The sequence below is a fragment of the Triturus cristatus genome, chromosome 6 (genome assembly GCF_964204655.1).
Source record: "Triturus cristatus chromosome 6, aTriCri1.1, whole genome shotgun sequence".
NCBI classification, from domain to species: Eukaryota; Metazoa; Chordata; class Amphibia; order Caudata; family Salamandridae; genus Triturus; species Triturus cristatus.
The window spans coordinates 1,858,456,399-1,858,475,518 of record NC_140589.1 but is presented as its reverse complement, the minus strand read 5'-3'; the positions used below and the strand labels follow the sequence as shown (position 1 = coordinate 1,858,475,518).

The window sequence follows — 19,120 nt, the reverse complement described above, 5'->3', positions numbered from 1 at the left end:
CGGTCCTTGCCAGAACGGCTGAGCCTTCCTGCAGCAGAACAAAAGGCAGAGGGCGGGTGGCCTCTGACTCCAGGCAGGTCAAGTGCAGGGCCATTAGGTAGCGCTTTCGCGTGCTAATGGCCCTGTGATAACAGAAGGGAGAGGGGAAATTCCTGTGTCCCCTCGTCCCCCCCACCCTTGTCCCCGTGTCCCCCCCACTCCAAAATCTGGGGGGGATATATCCCCCCACGTCCCCCACACTTCCTACGCCCATGAGTGCAGCAACAGTGGGCAGAGTCTGAGCACCGGCAGTTTTTTTTTGGGCCCTCAAAACGGGTCCGAAAAAATAAAAAATAAAGAATGGACTACCTTTAGTAGCCACGAAAAGAGAGCCCGATAGAGACCCGTTTCGAGGGCCCCAAAAAAAAACTGCCGGTGCTCAGACCCGGACAGACCCGGCCCACTTAAAGCCCTGGTTACAGACACAGGCACAGATGCAAAGAGGCTGTCAGGGGTGAACTGACTGCGGTCTACAGTCATGGTGCCTTCCATGGTCACCCTTTCAAAGGAGGGGAAGAGGGTACTAGGGGCACTACAGACATCCCCCTTCAGGCAGGAGAAGTCACTCAACCACTTACTCACTCACTCATTCACAGCTGAGGGATCTCTACTCCTCTTTCAAAAGCTGCTTGTGTCGCTGCCTGAGCAGTGAAAGGCAGACCAGCAGCTACAAGCAGCCAGTCCTCCTTCAACTAATGGACTCCCCCAAGGGCAGGTGCAGGCTGGTGGCGGCACTGGGGGCAGGTGCAGGCTTGCAGCGGCACTAGGGGCAGGTGTGGACTGGTGGCGGCACTAGGGGCAGGTGTGGGCTGGTTATGGCACTGGGGGCAAGTGAGGGCTGTTTGCGGCACTAGGGGCAGGTGTGGGCTGGTTATGGCACTGGGGGCAAGTGAGGGCTGTTTGCGGCACTATGGGCAGGTGTGCGCTGGTGGCTGCACTTGGCGCAGCTGTGGGTGGGTGGCTGCACTGGGGTAAGGTGCAGGCTGTTGAGAGCACTAGGGGCAGGTGCGGCTGGTGGTGGCACTAGGGGCAGGTGTGCGCTGGTGGCAGCAGTAGGGACAGGTGCGGGCTGGTTGTGGCACTAGGGGCATGTGCAGGCTGATGGCTGCACTTGGTGCAGGTGTGGGTGGGTGGCTGCACTGGGGGAAGGTGCGGGCTGGTGGCAGCAGTAGGGGCAGGTGTGGGTTGATGGCGGCAGTGGGGGCAGGTGCGGGCTGGCGGTCGTATTAGGTACAGGTGCGGGCTGGGGCCAGGTGTGCGCTGGTGGCAGCACTAGTTGCAGGTGCGGGCTGGTGGCTGCACTTGGCATAGGTGTGGGTGGGTGGCTGCACTGGGGGCAGTTGCAGGCTCGTTGCGGCACTAGGGGCAGGTGTGCGCTGGTGGCTGCAGTAGGGGCAGGTGCGGGCTGGCGGCGAAACTAGGGGCAGGTGCGAACTGGTGGTGGCACCTGGGGCAGGAGTAGGCAGGTGGCGGCAGTAGGGGCAGTGCATTTATTACGGTTGGGCGTCGCATTCCATGCCATAGGGTGCACTTACCTGGTCCACGCCTGGAGCACCCAGTTAAAAGTGCGCTGCAGCGCAAACAAGACGCAAATGTTCTATCTCTATTATGAGCCCAGGTCTGAATGTCCCCTCTAGCGCCTCGTGATGCCTCTAGTGTTCACTCTTTGGCGTCTGTAGCACCTGACAGAAGGCGCTGTGATGAGAGGGCCACTGAAACCTTGGTGCTGGCGAGAAGACGAGCAGATGAACACGCCGAGGTGTGGGGGAAAGATGGGGCAACGAGGCCACGACAGAGACAGGTCATGTCTCACAAACATTGCGGTGATTTCTGTTACAATAGTGACGTCGCTGCCAGCCGTGCATGCATTATCACAGCGCATGTTCAAAGATTTGAGGGAAAAACTACCTCGTACTTTCTGACAGAAAAAATCTGCTGACGATATCTCTAAGAACTTCCAGCAGACGCGGGTATACTGTCGAACTGATGGCTACAGAGAGACAGACAGAGACCAAAAACCCTGAGAAGTAATCGAGAGATTGAATGATTCACTACTTTGCACGAAGGGTGTTCCCAGGACATTGCTCCACAGCGCCTGAGGGTCCCCAGGTCTGAAAGTTTGGGATTGTGAAAGAGGCCTGGCGAGGGTTCAGGACTTGCCTGTCAATCACTGTCAGTCCAAGGCTCCGCCCCTCCACCTGAGCTGCTCTATAAGTGTGAGGCCGCCCAGGGACGTGGACCCAGAGCCCGTCTGACTGCAGCATGAAGGCCTCACCTGGCTGCGTGGCCCCCCTGGCCCTTCTCATCCTGTGCACGGTGGGGGCCCTTGTGCCGGGAGATGACCTCCCAGGAGGTGGGTGAGAGGCAGGGCGAGTGGGTGGGAGGGAGAGAGAGAGACAGAGGGGGAGAGAGACAGAGGGGGGGGAGAGACAGAGGGGGGGGAGAGAGATATAGCTTGCAGTATTTTGAGGGAAAACAAGTTTTATTCGCATTTCTGACAAGCATGCGGCGCAAATCTATTTCGCCCCTATTCGGTGAATGAAAACTTACTGTTTTTGCTGTGTTGCATAGAAAGGTCCGGAATAAATGTACATTTAGACATATTTAAAATGTGATAGATAAAATTTAGCTTGAACTAAATAAGTAAGATCAGTTTTGCATTCCTTCTCAGTACAAAGGGAGTAAACTTGTGTTTTTGTATTTTTTTTATTAGCAAAGGTCTTAACGGATAAAGTGTTTTGTGCGTTAAATAAATAATTATACCGACACAAAATGATCTAGAAGCTAACATTTGTTTTTACAATTTTTTGATGGGATATTACACAGTTGCAAAATGTTGTGGTTTTTTTATTGTGAAGTTCATTTATATACTGTTGATTGTGGTGTATGGGCTCTGACTGCGCTTCCGTAATCTGGGGGCCCCGTCCAGGTGTGAGGTGCTCGGTGACCAGGGTCGGAGAGGTTGGTGGACATTGTGTATGGTGAGTTGTGTCTGGAGTGTCAGGCTGCCCGTGTCTTGTGGCTCAGTGCACTGATGCACCCACTCCAGGGACCTGTGTGTGAGCCAGTGTGACAGGTTTGAATCCTGGCAGGGCCACTTACTCTTTCATCTTACTGAGGCCGATCAAATGAGTCGCATCGAGTTGGGTAACAAAAAAGCATCTCTTATTTCAGCACCGGGGGGTGGACATCCGCTTAATAAATGCACGCTATGCTTGGTCAGGTGGTGAGCCAAGCCTTTTACCATGGACTGAACCAAACCTTGTTCGAATGAATGAATGAATGAATGACAGGACACATGTAGAGTGCAACTGCTGCTTCAAATGAAGCACCCTGGTGTTTGCCCAATCTCTGTTCCTCCTGAAGTGGCGCTAAAGAACATTGTCTGCCTTTTTGCACCAGTGCAAAGTTTGCGAGATCTGCCCCTGGACTGTGGGAACCCCAGGTCCTATTGTAGGCTGATAATCCAGTGTCAATAAAACCTCTGGAAGTCCTCTAGGCTGGGCCGTGTAAGTCCACAGTCAGGAGGCACTGAGGTTGGACCCAAGGGAAGCAAATGTCCCAGCTGTTGGACGTCAAGCCTGGCACTACCTCCGGGATCCAGCGTTGGATGGGTGTGGGGTGATGGTTGCCGCGTGGCACCCTTTTATGGTTTAGTGTCACAAAGCATCTTCATTAATTCAAGCATAGCAGGAAGTTCTGCAGCTCCTTCTGTATTTGAGGGTGAGACTAGGGTCTCAACAGTGGTGAGACCCAACCAGTGCCTTTTTCTGAGATTATGTCTGCTACTTGTAGGAATGTTGGGAGTGGGTGTAGCACCTGAAATCATGATCCGAGGTATTACCCAACACTCTTAAATCAGACTGTGTACAATTTAGAGCTTATGTGTGATCACAAGTACTTTCTTTGCTCCAGAAGGACAAGCACTAGACTGGCCACTGAATCTTTGTGTCTGTTGGTTGATTGTTGAGTTCTGAGTACGTGCCCTCCTCACCACCTCCCTGAGACGCCTGTGACTGCTCACCCTCACTACAGTGCGAGTCAGGTGTGGAAAGGCTTGTACTTGCCCAGTAGGACTGGCCCCAGTGGCACATGGTTGGGGCCTTGTAGACCATGTCTGCCCTGTGGCTCTCGAACGGGGTCTGACACCCAGTATGTCTTCCTGTGCCGGAGATACATGTGCTGCATACAGAGTGCTGGACTCTGTTGGGCAATAGAGGGAGTCCTTTACAAACAGATTGGCCTATTTGGTGTAAAGTGTTAACTCCAATGGGGTGATACTTTTGTAAACAACAGTTAGGACTTAATAGTTCTGTGAGATAATATTGTGGCTACAGTATTCTGCTAAAAACCAACAGTGGACATGCGCGTTTGTGGTTGCTCCTCGTGTGACAGAATGTCTTGAATGTAGTTTGAGTGAAGACAGATTGTGCCGCAGGCACTGGGTGCAGATGATCATGATATATTTGTTTTGAGGATAGATTGTGGCATCGGATGAAGGTTCTGAAGCTGATGGTTAGACACGGAAGCTCGGTAATGAATGAATGACTGGATGCTGGAGGATCAAGGAGGCAGGATTTATCACTGATCATTAGGTTGAAGTTGCATCTTCTTGGGTATAAGGAGTGAGATTCTCAGTCGCACCCTTGGACCCACCAGGAGTAGGTCTGCCTTCAGCTCATCTCATGGTGCTCTGAAGCTCCAAGCCCACTGACAGCTGATGGAAGACCTCTCATGTATTCTACCCTCAGCATTACACCCACACCACATTCAAGATGCCACAAGTTCAGGAGCACACAAGTGACAGATCAGGTAACAAAACTCATACTTTGCCTGGTGGTGTATTTTCTCTTGTTTTATTATTTACTGTGGGAAACTGGGAGAATTGCTCAGAAACAGGTTCATAAAATATAGTATTAAAACATTTGTATCTCTGAATCTAGACATATTGACTCAGAGGTTCGCAGTGTGATAGGTGTAATCTGCTTCGGTTTGTTGACACTTGTACTTTGAGAGGCAGGATACTGAGATGATGTATAGAGCACCAGGCAACATACCAGCACTCCCCGGATACTGCAGTAGTCCACGTTTGGGAACTTTTGCCGTAACCTGGTCCTACATTTATATAGGTTACAGCGCCTTCTGGAAGTGATCCAGCGCAAAACCAAGGGGGCCGAAACTTACAAATCCTTCCAATTCACAGACCCGTCATCACACTAACTCATTTACACACGCATTCATTGGTGGGGCCCATAACACCAACACTCGCACGTTTCTCTCACAGGTCTGCACACAGGAGGAATGGATGATTCAAGTGCTGGACATGTGGGGGAATACCTTATAACCTAAAGGGAAGAAAAGTTATTTTACAGAATATACATTAACATTCGTCACCTATAGATTCCTAATCCCAAACATCAAGGCACTCCACCCACTTGGTCGACGGACCAATTAGTTGGATTGGTTGATGGTGATTTAGAACCAGCTAAAACACATTTAAGACTCAGAATCTATTATTCTCTTTAACTAAAAACCTCAGACTCATAATTTCTGTTAATCAATATTTGTTAATCAAGATTTTGTTGCAATTTAATATTAGCATTTGTTTCATCAAACGTTTAGAATTTTTAGATCAATTAATTTCAAATCGCAGGTCATTATATTTACCTATTCTGGCTATCTGGATTTTCTCTATTTCTTTTGGCTCTGCATAATCGAATTAGCTGTTGAATTGTCCAAATAAAGCAGGCCAAAGCTCAAAGTCCGAAAGTCCTTTGCTCGGCACGGTACAGTCCCAAAGATCGCCAAAGGACCAGAAGTCGTGCCAGCATTCGTCATCGCCTGTGGGGTCAAAGAGGGTGTGCAGTCATAGTAACCGCCAAATGCATTGAGACCCCTCCCTATTCTGCTACTCTTTTATAATAAATTTTGGGATAACATGAAACATTTTTATGCAGAGAAAGTCTGTGATTGGCTAATCAAAACATCCGATTTTTGTCTGTCAGGTTTCGCATGGATTTTGCCGATTCACTTCCGGAGATAACAATATCAACAAGAGGTGTGTAGTTCCTACAAAGTGAAAAGTCGAAGGGAAAGAAGTTTTCCGATAGCAGACTTTCACCTAGTGAATGTAAGTGCACAAGGGAAGGGGATCCCTTAAGGGTGGAACTAAAACCCTCACACACCCAGCAAGCTAGGTGTCATGCTTCATCATCTGGGTTTTGCTCCTCGTCGGGTCGGCGGTGCAATACCCGACGGGCACCCATACAGGGGCTCTTTATCGGAGATCTTTTGTTCCCTGCCGTATGGTGCATGCGTGTGAGGGCCCGGGAGTGTAGATGTATATGGATAAAAAAGGTTGGTTAATCTGAAATGTAACTTTATTGGCTCAGTCAACCACCTTGTTAAAAAGGGTGAGTGGCGTTAAAGCTATATTTGCTCACAAAAGGAGGAGTGGCTAGCTACGCTCTACTCTTCTGGTCAGACCAGGGAACAAAAGATCTCCGATAAAGAGCCCCTGTATGGGTGCCCGTCGGGTATTGCACCGCCGACCCGACGAGGAGCAAAACCCAGATGATGAAGCATGACACCTAGCTTGCTGGGTGTGTGAGGGTTTTAGTTCCACCCTTAAGGGATCCCCTTCCCTTGTGCACTTACATTCACTAGGTGAAATTCTGCTATCGGAAAACTTCTTTCCCTTCGACTTTTCACTTTGTAGGAACTACACACCTCTTGTTGATATTGCTACTTAGGGCTTGTGTGTAGGACCTCAATAAAAATAGCCCACCACTTACTCTCCTTCTCTTTGTTGAACAACTCACTTCCGGAGATGACATAGTCCTTGAGTCGCAAAGTTTTGGCTTTTACTTGTATGATTCTATTGTTCATTTAAACCAGTTTCTACTGTCCAGGGTCTTGGCAGTTCACCAAGATCCTATCCTTGACCGAGGACATGGTGTGCAAAGGTTGTTAGGAAGTTCACGAAGCCGTCCGAGTCTGCGCAGTAGACTTCGCGCTCACGAGACGGTGGCCACTTCTGAACTCCATGTCGGGCGCCATTTTCTAGGTAGGCCCAAATGCTAACTTAAGCGAAACAAACACAAGAGAATAATTAATAGAAAGAAATGAAGATTCTAATGTTAACCCCTCACTAATGCCTTTATGTATTAGTGTTTTCCTAGCATATAGCGCCATTTAAAGCAATATATTTACCTTTACGGTCCTCCACGAAAATGCAAACGTCACAAAAGCAACATATATCATGCGATATCTAATTACCACATATACTACTATTAATATACGTACGTATTTTAATTATTTGAGTTATTTTGCCATGCAAATAGCAAGTTCCCACATGTAATTTGTGTATGCAAGGGTTGAGTTATTTTCACACAGCAAACCGTTAGTAAATTTATAATCAGTAGGTTATATAGTTAATCTTTACATGCAAATAGAGGAGGTATACAAAATGTTGCTCTACCTGCTCCATCAGAAGCACCAGCCTGGGGTAGAGGGGCTGAAAATGCCCTATGCGTTTTGCTGAAGTCATTCTAGCGCACCCGCTTGGGAGATGTGCCTTGCCCAGTGGTTGCGGCTGGTTTGATGAGAGAAGGCAAAGCCTGGGTGCTTTTCTGAAACTGATTCTGCTCAACTTCAGGGCCATTTAGGGTCTCCTGGGTGTCCGTCAAGCTTTATGGTAAAGTAGGACATGAGAGAATTAAGAAGGAAGATCTGGTGGTGCTCTTGTGTCTAAGTCGTCCTGTCTTTCTTCAGATATGCAGCCTTCACCCCACTGCAGGCTGACCCTCCATTAGCAATGATCCCAGTGGACAATGAACTAACAGCAGAGACACAGGATTATTTGTATTTTTGTAAATATCGGGTGTTTCAAACACTTAAAAAAAAATCTAAGCATAGTTTATGCTAGCAACACATTGGTGGTGCTGCTGGCTCACATAACTTAAAAATGATGGAATTAAATGCTATTCTGAAAAACTGGGAGTGGCTAAGAAGTGTTGGCTCAGACATATACAGCCGTCAAATGTCTGTTTCCTTACTCTCATCTGCACCATTCCCCATTGTCCCACTTTTTACAATCCTGCCAGCGTTACCCAGCTCACCCTTCTCTCAAGGCCCCACTCTACTCTCTGTTGTGCACTATGTGTAGTGCCCTACTGTCAGAAAGTTCATTGTTAATTTAAAAGGGGGTACTTACCATAGTTAGGACTGAACACAAGTCTCAATGAAACTCCATTCAACCCCTGGTAGCTGTGGTACAAGCAGCAGGTAATTCTTCAGAGAAATATGTGTTAGGGTCAAGAAGTGTTAACAATTTTAAAAGGAAGGACACAACACAATAACATCTTCAAACCAATTTAGAAAAAAGAGACAAACTTAATGATTAAATGGATAAGAATCACCAAGGATATGAGTTTTAAAATCAAATTACAAAAGACCTGGAAAAAGTAAAGAGCTATTGAGTAATATCAGTTTGCTCCTGACCAAGACCTAGGTGTAATTTTAAGGTGTGTGCAATGAAGCGGAGGTTGGTACAGCAGATCATCCTGGTCAAAGTTTTTACCATGCAACTTAGTCACTTTTTTGAAGCTCAAAATCTTCCAGCGGGGAATAGTCCAAGGCTAAAGCCAGTAAGAGTCCCTCAAAGTTCAAAACATTGTCATCGAGCCCTTGCTGAATCCATGGGTTTTGACACCAAAAAGTCTAGGCAGGATTAATCTGTATTATGTAGCCGTTGAGTTTGCTTCGTCGCTGGAATAGATTAACTGCCTCACCCTGATCCACGATTTTACCTTCAGAGTTCACTGTTTTTCGTTCTCAAAATCCTTCAGCGGGTCAAGGCTGGAATCTGTACCTGGGTGGACTTCCCAAGGCCGCACACCTTCACTGCATGGCCCCACTCAACCCGTTTTCAGTGCAGTGACAAGCATAGAGTGGCACAAACTTCTTTTCATTCCCACCGCGGTGCGCCTTCCGTGAATAAGCTTCGGCACCTTGTCCCCATCCTCTGGAGGATCAAAAATGACTAAGTCCCACTTATCGCTGACTGTTGGAAAAAGGTTTTTCTGGTCACCCATGCTACCCCAGGTATTAGGGCAGGCATCTAGGCACCAGGGCTCTCTTCAGCCAAGTCTCTTGCAGAGTTCAGTCCTCTGTGGTCACCATTGGCTCTATTGGAGTCAGATGTCCTATTGCTTTTTGTGTCTCTGGAGCAGCCAAACAGGTGTTCAATAACTTGGCCTTTGAAGAACAACTCTATTCCTTTGGTGCCAGCAGGAGCCAGGTATCCTTGAGTACTTTTCTTGCAGAGGTGCCTTCCTTCTTCCAAGGTCCAGGAATGTTCGTAGGAGGTGGTAGTGAGGTGTCAGTCTTATCCTGTGCAACGATTGAAGACTTTCTTTCCACTAAAATGATCAAAACACTACTTTCATTTTTTAACTACATTTTTTAAACAAAGTAGTAAATAATTTAAAATCATTTTTCAAGTATTTTCCCAGGTGAAGATATTTAATAAATAATTAATTTTCATGAAGGTCTGTTAATGGAAAACTTACTTTACTCTACACAGTGAATAGCTTTTGTTTTTTTTATTCACTGTAATGGCATAGTATTATCTGTATGTAGGGTGACACTTGTTAATATATTAATTATCTGCTCCTGCGGGTGTTACAAGGCATGCTTTAGGGGTAATATATTAATATATTTAAATAGGTGTTGTAAATGACAAGGGTGTTTTCCTGTCCATATATCACTGCAGTGCATTTAAACTTCAGTCCAGTCAGACCACAGTGGGGCTCCTGGCACTCATATTGTTTTGTCATATTTGTGTGTGTTGTGATAGACACCGCAGCTCATATATGACGTTTACCTTACATGCTACTGCACATGTTCTGCTTTATCTGTCTGGTCTTAAATGAAAGTTGAAAAAGCTTAATAAGTGAAAACATTTTACCAATACTGTTTAAGTAGCACAGCGCTCATACACTTCAGCACTGAATAGAAGTGTAATAATACATAGACTTCCAATAAATGCAAAAATAGGCTCCAGAAAAAAATGAAAAATCCAGGGTGGCCACTTAATAAATGCAGATTTCCTACACAAACTCTCCACTCTCCATCCATTTTCCTGGAGCCTGTCAGCACTTACATTCTCACTGCTCTTCCATCGCTGCACTCTTTGCTCCCTGGTCTTATGCCTATTTCACTCTCAAGCCAATGGTACAGGGAGTAACTCAGGATGACGAATCAACACTAAAAACAACTTGAGTGCAGATGGAGAGGGAGCAAAAGCAACAAGGATAGAAGTACTTTCAAATCTGCCCTGAGTCTTTACTATCAAAATTAGGACCCCGAAGTGCAGCGCTCTGGCAGACCGGATCAACACCAGTACCAACAGAAGCGAAGACTGCCACGCCCTCAGAGGACCGCTGCAATTACCTCTCCTTATTCATCAACAATAAATTCACCACCATATAGAGCAACTCCAAGCCGCACCTTGACTCAACAGGCATTATTATTTAACTCCTGACCTCAGCCAGAAGCCCTGTGCTAACCTCATTGTCCATCCCCACCTTGGATGAAAGGGCCATCACCATGAAGTCCACCCACTCAAGGGCCCAATCGGACCCAGGCCCTCAGTGTCATGCTTACACCCATCCTAAACAACTCCATTTCATCAGCAACTTTCCAGATGACTAGAAGCATGCTACAGTCCTCCACTTGCTAAAGAAATCTTGGTGGACCTCTCAATGCTCCTCAACTACAGACCAATCTCTCTGCTTCCTTACCCAGTCACGGTACTTGTGAAAATCATGAACAAACACCTTACCAAATATCTCAACAATCACCAATTCCTACACACTATTCAGTCATAATTCAGGCCTTAACACAGCACCAAGAACACACTTATCACCACAGTCAAGTCAAATGATTTTAGACAGACGAGAGATGGCGGCCCTCATCCTCCTTGACCTCTCCACTGCTTTTGACACAGTAAAACTATCCAGAACCCAGAAACAATTTCTCTCAACCTACCGTGACACACACACACATCTCACCTCACCTCCGGGTGCTGGACTGAGTACCAATACACAAGCGAGCTCACTTTAACCTCCTGGCCCACAACTTTAAGGTACTACACAAGTCAGGCCTTACCTACCTCAACAAATGCATCCACTTTCAAAAACCTTCCAGACCCCTCCACTCAGCCCAACTCCTACTAGAGCCGGTGGTCCATCTTTTTCCTAATGCATGGAACGAGCTGCTGCTAGACATCTGAGTCTCGCACTCCCTTCTTGAATTCCAAAAAGCTGAAGACCGTGTTGTTCAAGTATTACAAATAAGCCCAAGGCTGGCCACCTCTCCCCCGCTAGTGCCATGTTACACTCGTGGTCCACAGCGCAGTCTACAAATTTACGCAACATAACATAACAGAGCAACCGAGGACCTTAACTATGACAGGCGCACTGTTTAGGTGTTAGCAAAGGCACTGCAGTTGGGCCTCCCTAGCAATCAATCAATCAATCAATCAATCAATCAATCAGGGGTTTGTAAAGCGCAGCTACTTACCCGTGAGGGTCTCAAGGTGCTGGGGGGGGGGCATGGGGAATGGGGAGCTGCTCCAAAGACAAAAGGACCTTATTTATTTTAGGTCTTCCCTTATTCTTATTATTAAATCCCTAAATGACTTGTTATGCAACAAATGAGTCGAGTGGGACCCCGGAAGGCAGGCCAGTGGGGTAAGAGATGAGTAAACTACGGTGTATGAGATATTGTGACTGTTGCTCTTCAGTATCCCCTTACCAGTAGTAGTGTTAGTAGTCACAGTAGTCGTAGAGTTCTATTAATATTACAATATTATTATTAAGGCTCTCAGTGGCACATGTACAAGGAAGCGCTGGAGTGAGGTGTCAGCCCTCCTGGCTCAACGCCTCACTCCACCACATCCGAAATGCAGGGCGGCACCATATTTACAAGGATATGGTGCAGCCCTGCGTTTCCCACTGTGCTTGCGCTTCACTTAGCAGTGTAGCGCCAATGCAGGCCCCCTTGAACCATACTGCAAGGGTATCCGCATGCAGGGGAAGATTGTTTAAGTGCAGCAAGGTGTCCCTTCCTAAACACTCCTTAAATGCCATTTTGTCACTTCTATGTGAGCTGCTTAATGCAGCACGCATGGAAGTTACAAAATGTCTTTTGTTTTAGGGATTGTTTATGTGCAGGAAGGGTCGCCGCCCTACACATAAACAATCCAAGGCATTAGGTTTTTCCATGTTTGCCGCACAGGGCAGCACACATGGAAAAAGCAAAAATGAGGAGAAATAAAGCATTTCTCCTTGTTTTGCCAAGTTAAGACCAGGTTTTCCCTGGTCTTAATTTTGGTGCTGCCTCCTATTTACGCTGCCCTTGTAAATAGGGGGCAGCGTCAAAATCAATGGGTGCTGTGGTGAGCATTCCACCACAACACTCACTGCCCTCCCCTTTCACGCTAAGCATAGTGTGAAAGGGGGCCGTATGTACGAGGGCAGCATTAAGTTCTGTTTCGGTGGCGAAAGGGGCTTGTTCTTATACCGGAATCCACTGTGCCGGTAGTGCTGCTCTTCCGGGGCCTCGACTGCAACTCTGTCTTATAGGTGACACTGGACACTGGAAGCTGTGCTCGGGCCATGTGAACACCCCCAGGTAACTGTCAGTCACTGAGTATCTCTGCCTCTCTCTCGCTTATTCGCGAGGTTTGTGTCTCACACAATGTTTCTTAGAGTAAACCTACCTGACTCCTTGAAATACACAAGTGAGTCAATTCTAGGACTGGGATAATACACAAAATGTTAGTTAATCAGGCCATGGAATGAGTATAATTCACACACATGATCAGTCTTCTGAGATGTTTTTGCCAGGCCTGGGGTGAAAACTTAACGTGAGGCCCTCGGGGTGTGTCGTCACTCTCTGTCAGGTCCATAAACACCAGTTTCTAAGCATTAAAATATAATGAACTCGGGGAGAGGAGAACACACCGCGTCTGGCGCCATCTAGTGGTTTCGGCATTTAAACTGCATCATTATTACTGAAGAGGCAAGATTACTTAAAATGTGTTAAACATCTATAAAGAAGTTAATGTTGTCAAAGGAGGGTGGGGCAGAGGGCATGACGCCTCTGGAAAGGGCCTGGGGCGTCATGCCCTCTGCCCCACCCTGCGATGACCATGCCGGTGACAGGAGTGAACAACAGCTACAGAGGGAAAGAAGCTCTGGGAGTCCGGCCCTCCGGGGGGGGGCATACCCGTCTCTGACGGATGTCTGGTTTCGTGTGGTTGTAAAAAGGTGTAAAAAGACAGCAGTGGTTACACTCCTACGCGACCTCTGCACGGCTGGAAAGTTAACCAAATATGTTCTCGGAAGGTCGTTCACGTCTATCATGGTCTGATGTGTTTATTTTTTTTAAGGTGCAGCGCACTGAAGAGGCTTCAAGGTGCTTGGCAGACATGGAGGGTAAAAGATTAGCAAACACAGCGGGTGAAATCGGAATGAAGAAGATATTTCAAATAACTCCCAAAAACCCTTGTCTCCGAAAGTCTGAAAATGCGAGCAGGTTTTTGGGGTTCGTGTATGTTGCAGTAGGGGTTCAGGGGCAAAGGGTCCTTTCACCTGTGGAAGGGGGCCTGTGGTGTAGGAAGTGTATCATGGGCCCTAGTGCCAAGACGGAAATGCCCCGCCTGGCCGTTGCTTGGACTGTGGCATACAGCAATAGCCTGGTTTCAGTGAGCCCCTAGGGTCCCGGTGCCACGGTGCCACTGCACCTGCTTCACCCCTGGAAGATACGTCCTGAATGTTGCTGGCATCAAGGTCACAATACTGGAGTGAATGATAAAATAAATGAAGAATTTATTGTGTAGTTAGTTAAAACCGTTACAATTTTAGCACAAAATCCTCAAGTGTGACAACGTTCCTATTTACATTTTGAAAAGTTCAGAGTTCAAAAGATTGTTCGATCTTCTTAAAATGAAACATTGAACGTGGTGTGTCTAATACCAAGTCAGCACGTTTAGGTCCAGAATGTAGAAGTGTCCGCTGACAGCTCCACAGTAACTGTAAGGAGGCTGTAGGTCCCTACTAATAACTCATTTCAATTCTTGGCACCAGTCTATAAAAGTTGGCGATATACATCTAAAACCGGAAGACACAAAGTGAGCTATGTGCTAGTTAATACCAGATAGCAGTCGTCCTCCATTACGATGTTATGCGCCTCGTCCCAGTACCCTTTTTAGCTGCCACGTAGGTGGGGTTCGTGAGCGAGAGTGCGAGTATGCGAATCAGTGTAACGAGCATTTCGTAAATGGCGCAATCTTAAACAGCTGAGCATGGGGAGCATCTCAAACAGGAGAAAAATGTGCTCTGTACAAGTTGATACCAAATGACAGTTGTCCTGTATTACGATTGTATGATCTTCTGCACTTTGCCCTTTGTAGCTGCCACATAATTGGAGTTTGTGTGCAAAAATGCAAATCGATGTAGCAAACGTGTAATAAATAGCACCTTGTTGAACTATTCTTTAATATTTGTAACAATCTGCTGACTCGTTGCAAGAACTTGGCTGCTCTACATGAAATCTGTAACGGCTAGCTGTTTAGTAATGCCATTACGACAAGTCTGCATGATCGAATCCGGCTGGAAGTAGAACATTCTCCAGTTATTCACAGTTGGACAGATGCACAGGAAGTGTAAAGGTGACTCAATGAATCAATTAAGTGTTTATAAAGCGCACTACTCACCAGTGAGGGTCTCAAGGCGCTGGGGGGGGGGGGGGGGGGGGGGGGGCAAGCTCCGGATCAGTCGAACAGCCAGGTCTTGAGATCGCTCCTGAAAGTGTGCAGGGTTCGGGAGCGTCTGATGTTCACGGGGAGCTCGTTCCAGTTCTTGGCTGCGATGTAGGAGAAGGCTCTCCCACCTGTTCTGTTTCTGCGCATGCAGGGGACCTCTGCCAGGGTGAGGTCGGCGGAGCAGAGGTTCCTCTTGGGTACGTGGAAGGATACTCTCTCGTTGAGGTATTTGGGTCCGATGTCGTTGAGGGATTTGTAGGCATGGGTGAGGAGTTTGAAGGTGACCCTTTTCTCGACTGGGAGCCAGTGGAGATCTCGCAGGTGTTGGGTAATGTGTTCGTTACACGGAGTCCCGAGGACGAGTCTGGAGGCGGCGTTCTGGACAGTCTGGAGTCTGTGTAGTAGAGCTCTGTTGATTTTGGCATATAGGGCGTTGCCGTAGTCCAGTCTGCTGGTTTTGAGCACGTGGGTGACGGTCTTTCTGCTGTTGGGGGGGATCCATTTGAAGCTCTTGTGGAGGATGCGGAGGCAGTTGAAGCTGGTGGAAGCAACAGCATTGATCTGGCGGTTCATGGTGAGGTAGGAGTCGAGGATGATGCCAAGGTTTCGTGCATGGTCTGTAGGAGTGGGTGGATTCCCGAGGGCGGAGTGCCACCAGGTGTTGTCCCAGGCGGAGGTGCAGGGTACGAGGATGAGGACTTCGGTCTTCTCTGAGTAGAGCTTCAAACAGCTGTCTTTCATCCAGGCTGCCACATTCTTCATTCCTTCCTGGAAGCAGAGTCTGGTGTCTTCGGGATTCTTCATGAGTGAGAGGATGAGCTGGGTGTCATCGGCGTAGGAAACAATGCTGAGCCCATGCTGTCTTACTATGTTGGCAAGGGTGCCATGTAGATGTTGAAGAGCGTGGGGCTGAGTGATGATCCTTGGGGTACTCCGCAGTTGATATCGGTGGGTTTGGAGAGGAACGGAGGGAGTGTGATCCTCTGGGTTCTGACAGAGAGGAAGGATCGGATCCAGTCGAGGGCGGCTCCTTGTATCACCACTTTGCGAAGTCTGGCTGCGAGAGTGCGGTGAGAAATGGTGTTGAAGGCTGCAGAGAGGTCTAGAAGGATGAGGGACGTGGTGTGACCCTGGTCGAGTAGCAGGCGGATGTCGTCTGTGGAAGCGAGGAGGGCGGTCTCTGTGCTGTGGTTCCTGCAGAATCCCAACTGGGAGGTGTCTAGGATGGAGTTCTCTCTGATGAAGGTGGTCAGTTGGTCGTTCATGAGTCACTCAGTGACTTTGGCCGCGAAAGGGAGGAGAGAGATGGGACGGTAGTTTTTCAGATCCGTTGGGTTGGCCATGGGTTTCTTGAGGAGGGGTTTAACCTCCGCCCATTTCCAGTCATCTGGAAAGATGCCGGACATAAAGGAGGTGTTCAAGTTTGGGTGCGATGGCGGCGGTGGCCCTGTGGAATATGTGTGGTGGGCAGGGGTCTGTTGGGGCTCCTGAGTGGGTTTTCTTCATGGTGGCTATGATGTGTTTCAATGGTAGCGGGATTCCAGGTCATGATGGTTGGCTTATCAGTGGCGTTGGGGGGGGGGGGGGGGGAGCTGGTGACCGGCGTCCATTTGCTGAAGTTGTCATAGAGGGCCTTGATCTTCTGATGGAAGTATGAGCTGAGCTTATCGCAGAGTTCCTGGGAAGGAGTGCCGTCCGTGGCTTTGCTGGGAGTTAAGTGAACTGCTGTATCATGTTAAACAATTCCTTGGCGTTGGTTGCTTTGGTCTGGACTTTCTCTCTTATGGAGGTCTGTTTGGTGTCTCTTATGTGCTGGTGGTATTCCTTCAGGGCGCTCCTGTGGTTGTTCCGTACTTCTGTGGTTTTCTGGTTTTGCCAGGTTTTCTCTAGGCATCTGCAAGAGCATTTGGCTTCATGTAGTTTTGTGGTGAACCAGGCGGCCTTCAGAGTGCGTTGTTTGGCGGGGTGGCGGAGGGGTGCGAGTTTGTTGGTGCAGCTGGAGATCGAACGGTGAAGTTCTGTGGCTTCGGAGATGGTTTTGGTCGTGACCCTGGGGGGGTCTTGGAGGAGGGTGGTGATGAGGAGTTTCTCTGTGACCTTGGTCCAGTTCGTTCGTGGTGGTTGCGGGGCGGGCTTGGGTGCGGTGGTGGTGTTGCAGGTGAAGTGGACACAGTGGTAGGCCATCCAGATGGGATGGGTGGTGTGGCTGAACCGGATGTTAGTTCCTCCTGCGAAGATTGGGTCGAGGATGTGTCCAGCTTTGTGAGTGGGCGTGTTGACCAGCTGCTTCAGTCCGAGGTTGGCGAGGTTGTTGAGGAGAGTGATGGAGTCGGGGTTGTTTCGGTTGTTGAGGTGGAAGTTCAGGTCCCCGAGTAGAAAGTAGTCTGTGGAGGTGATTGCGTGGGGGGCGGCGAGCTCAGCGATGGTGGTTGCGGACTGGGTGCGAGTTCCCGGCGATCTGTAGATGAGGGTGCCGCATAACATGGTTCTTGGGCTGGGCTGGAAATTGAGGTGTTTTGTGTTGGAGTGGGTGTCGCTCGTGCTGGATTTGGAGAGTCGGAGGGGGGTCTTGTGTGCGATGGCGAGTCCTCGTCCTGGGCGGTGGGGGCGGTCCTTTCTCTGGATTTTGTAGCCGTTGGGGACAGGTTGGCAATGTCAGGCCGGAGGTTGCGTTTGTCCAGGTTTCCGTGAAGAAGGCAATGTCGGGCGAGAGGGTGTCGATCAGGTCCCAGATCTCTACGGCCTGTCGGTGCAGGGAGCGCACGTTGAGGAGGATGCATGTCAGGGTGTTGGTGCTGCATGCGTGCGTCGGGGAGAATTGTGAACGTATTGTAGGTGGTGAAGGATCTGCGGCAGGGTCTGCACAAGAACTGTCCATGGGTGGTGTACGTTGAGGATCTTATGCAGTCGGTGTGTCTTCCGGTATTGAGTGCATGGAGGGTGGTAGAGTCGTAGTGGAGGGGCCTGTGAGAGCCAGGGTTCCTGGTGTTGGTCGCGGTCGGGTCAAGGACAGGCGCAGACCGGCTTGCCTTAGGCGTGCCTTCGGCACGCCAGCGGTGCGACCGCGCAGCGCCGCCATTAAGTAGGGGCAGTGGCGCAACTGTAGGTAGGGAGGCGGGGGCTGTGATGGTGGGAGGTGCCGCGCAGCAGCGGCAGGAAACAAAGGCAGAAACAAAATGCTAATGTAAAAAGAAAACAATAAAACACAACACAGGAATTTAAAAGCTGAAAACAGTAATTAATGAGTCTCGGAATCGGTGAGGAGGTCACGTGGGCGCAACAAGAGACATACTAGAGCAGCAAGAGCAGGGGCTGCTGGCGCGAACCCTGGGGCAGAAGGAGGGCTCAGGATGCGGCGATTTTCATGCAGTGCTGCTGGGGAGAGTGCTGGCCTGGACTCTTCCGCCTGATCGCAGTCGGCACTGACTGGTCGGCCATGTTCGTTACCATGTAGGAAGCTGATCTTTTAAGCAAAAAGTCTCCAGTCTAATCAAGAGTAGAAAATGCTGCATGGTTGGAGTTATGTGTTGAACCAAATATGGCTGCGGTGACCGGACCCCATACGAAGATAAAACCATCCATCTATGTTTTTTCTTTGCAAGGGCTGCTTTGTCCAATAGCCAGGCTTTTTGTTTTGCAGCATTGTTTGCTATTTTTTTGAATGCTGGGAAGCTAAAGTTTGTGCCCCATGCTTCGTGTAAATTGAGAGTGAGTAACAGTGCAGTTGGCCAGTCATCCTTTCCTTTTGGCTGGTTCTTCCGGTCCGTCCAGCAAAGGCCTGCTGCTTGCCTTTCTGGGAATTGCTTAAGTAGCCCAAATTCCAAGTGAACTTGTGCCTGGGATGTAAATTGCAGAATTCGCATAATATGTTTGAAGAGGATGCATTGTTGGAGATTCCAAAAATTTGCATCTTGGCCCTTTAATAATTCGGAGCCATAAGTAAGGGTTGGAAGAAACTTGGCGGCAATTACTTTTAGAAGATGGGAGTTGGATGGCCACGTTAATTCCAGTTTTAGAGTGTTTAGTGCAAATCTTAATTTGTTCGCCTGTGCTCGTCTCTTAACCCCTTCAGTGCCCATGACGAGCTGGACTCGTCATGGGCTGTGGTGGCGCTGTGCCCATGACGAGTCCAGCTCGTCATGAACTCCGCCCGCTAATGCAAAGCGCGGCACTGGGCGGGGAAAGGGGCGGGCATGCAAGGGGTTAATTAGATGCTCTGTAAGTGTAAATCTGGAGTCTACCACCACT

At 48.6% G+C, this 19,120-nt stretch overlaps 1 protein-coding gene across 21 annotated transcripts in view; it reads left to right on the top strand.

Moving 5' to 3' along the window:
* The first annotated feature begins 2,272 nt into the window (after positions 1–2,272).
* LOC146822208 (uncharacterized) overlaps positions 2,273–19,120 on the top strand; it is a 260,616-nt gene continuing 243,768 nt past the window's right edge. For all 21 annotated transcript variants that reach the window (XM_085613358.1, XM_085613354.1, XM_085613342.1 and 18 more), the window contains exon 1: positions 2,273–2,392. In XM_085613358.1, the coding sequence (XP_085469484.1) occupies positions 2,302–2,392 (91 nt within the window). In that variant the 5' untranslated portion in view covers positions 2,273–2,301. The remainder of the gene's footprint in view (positions 2,393–19,120) is intronic.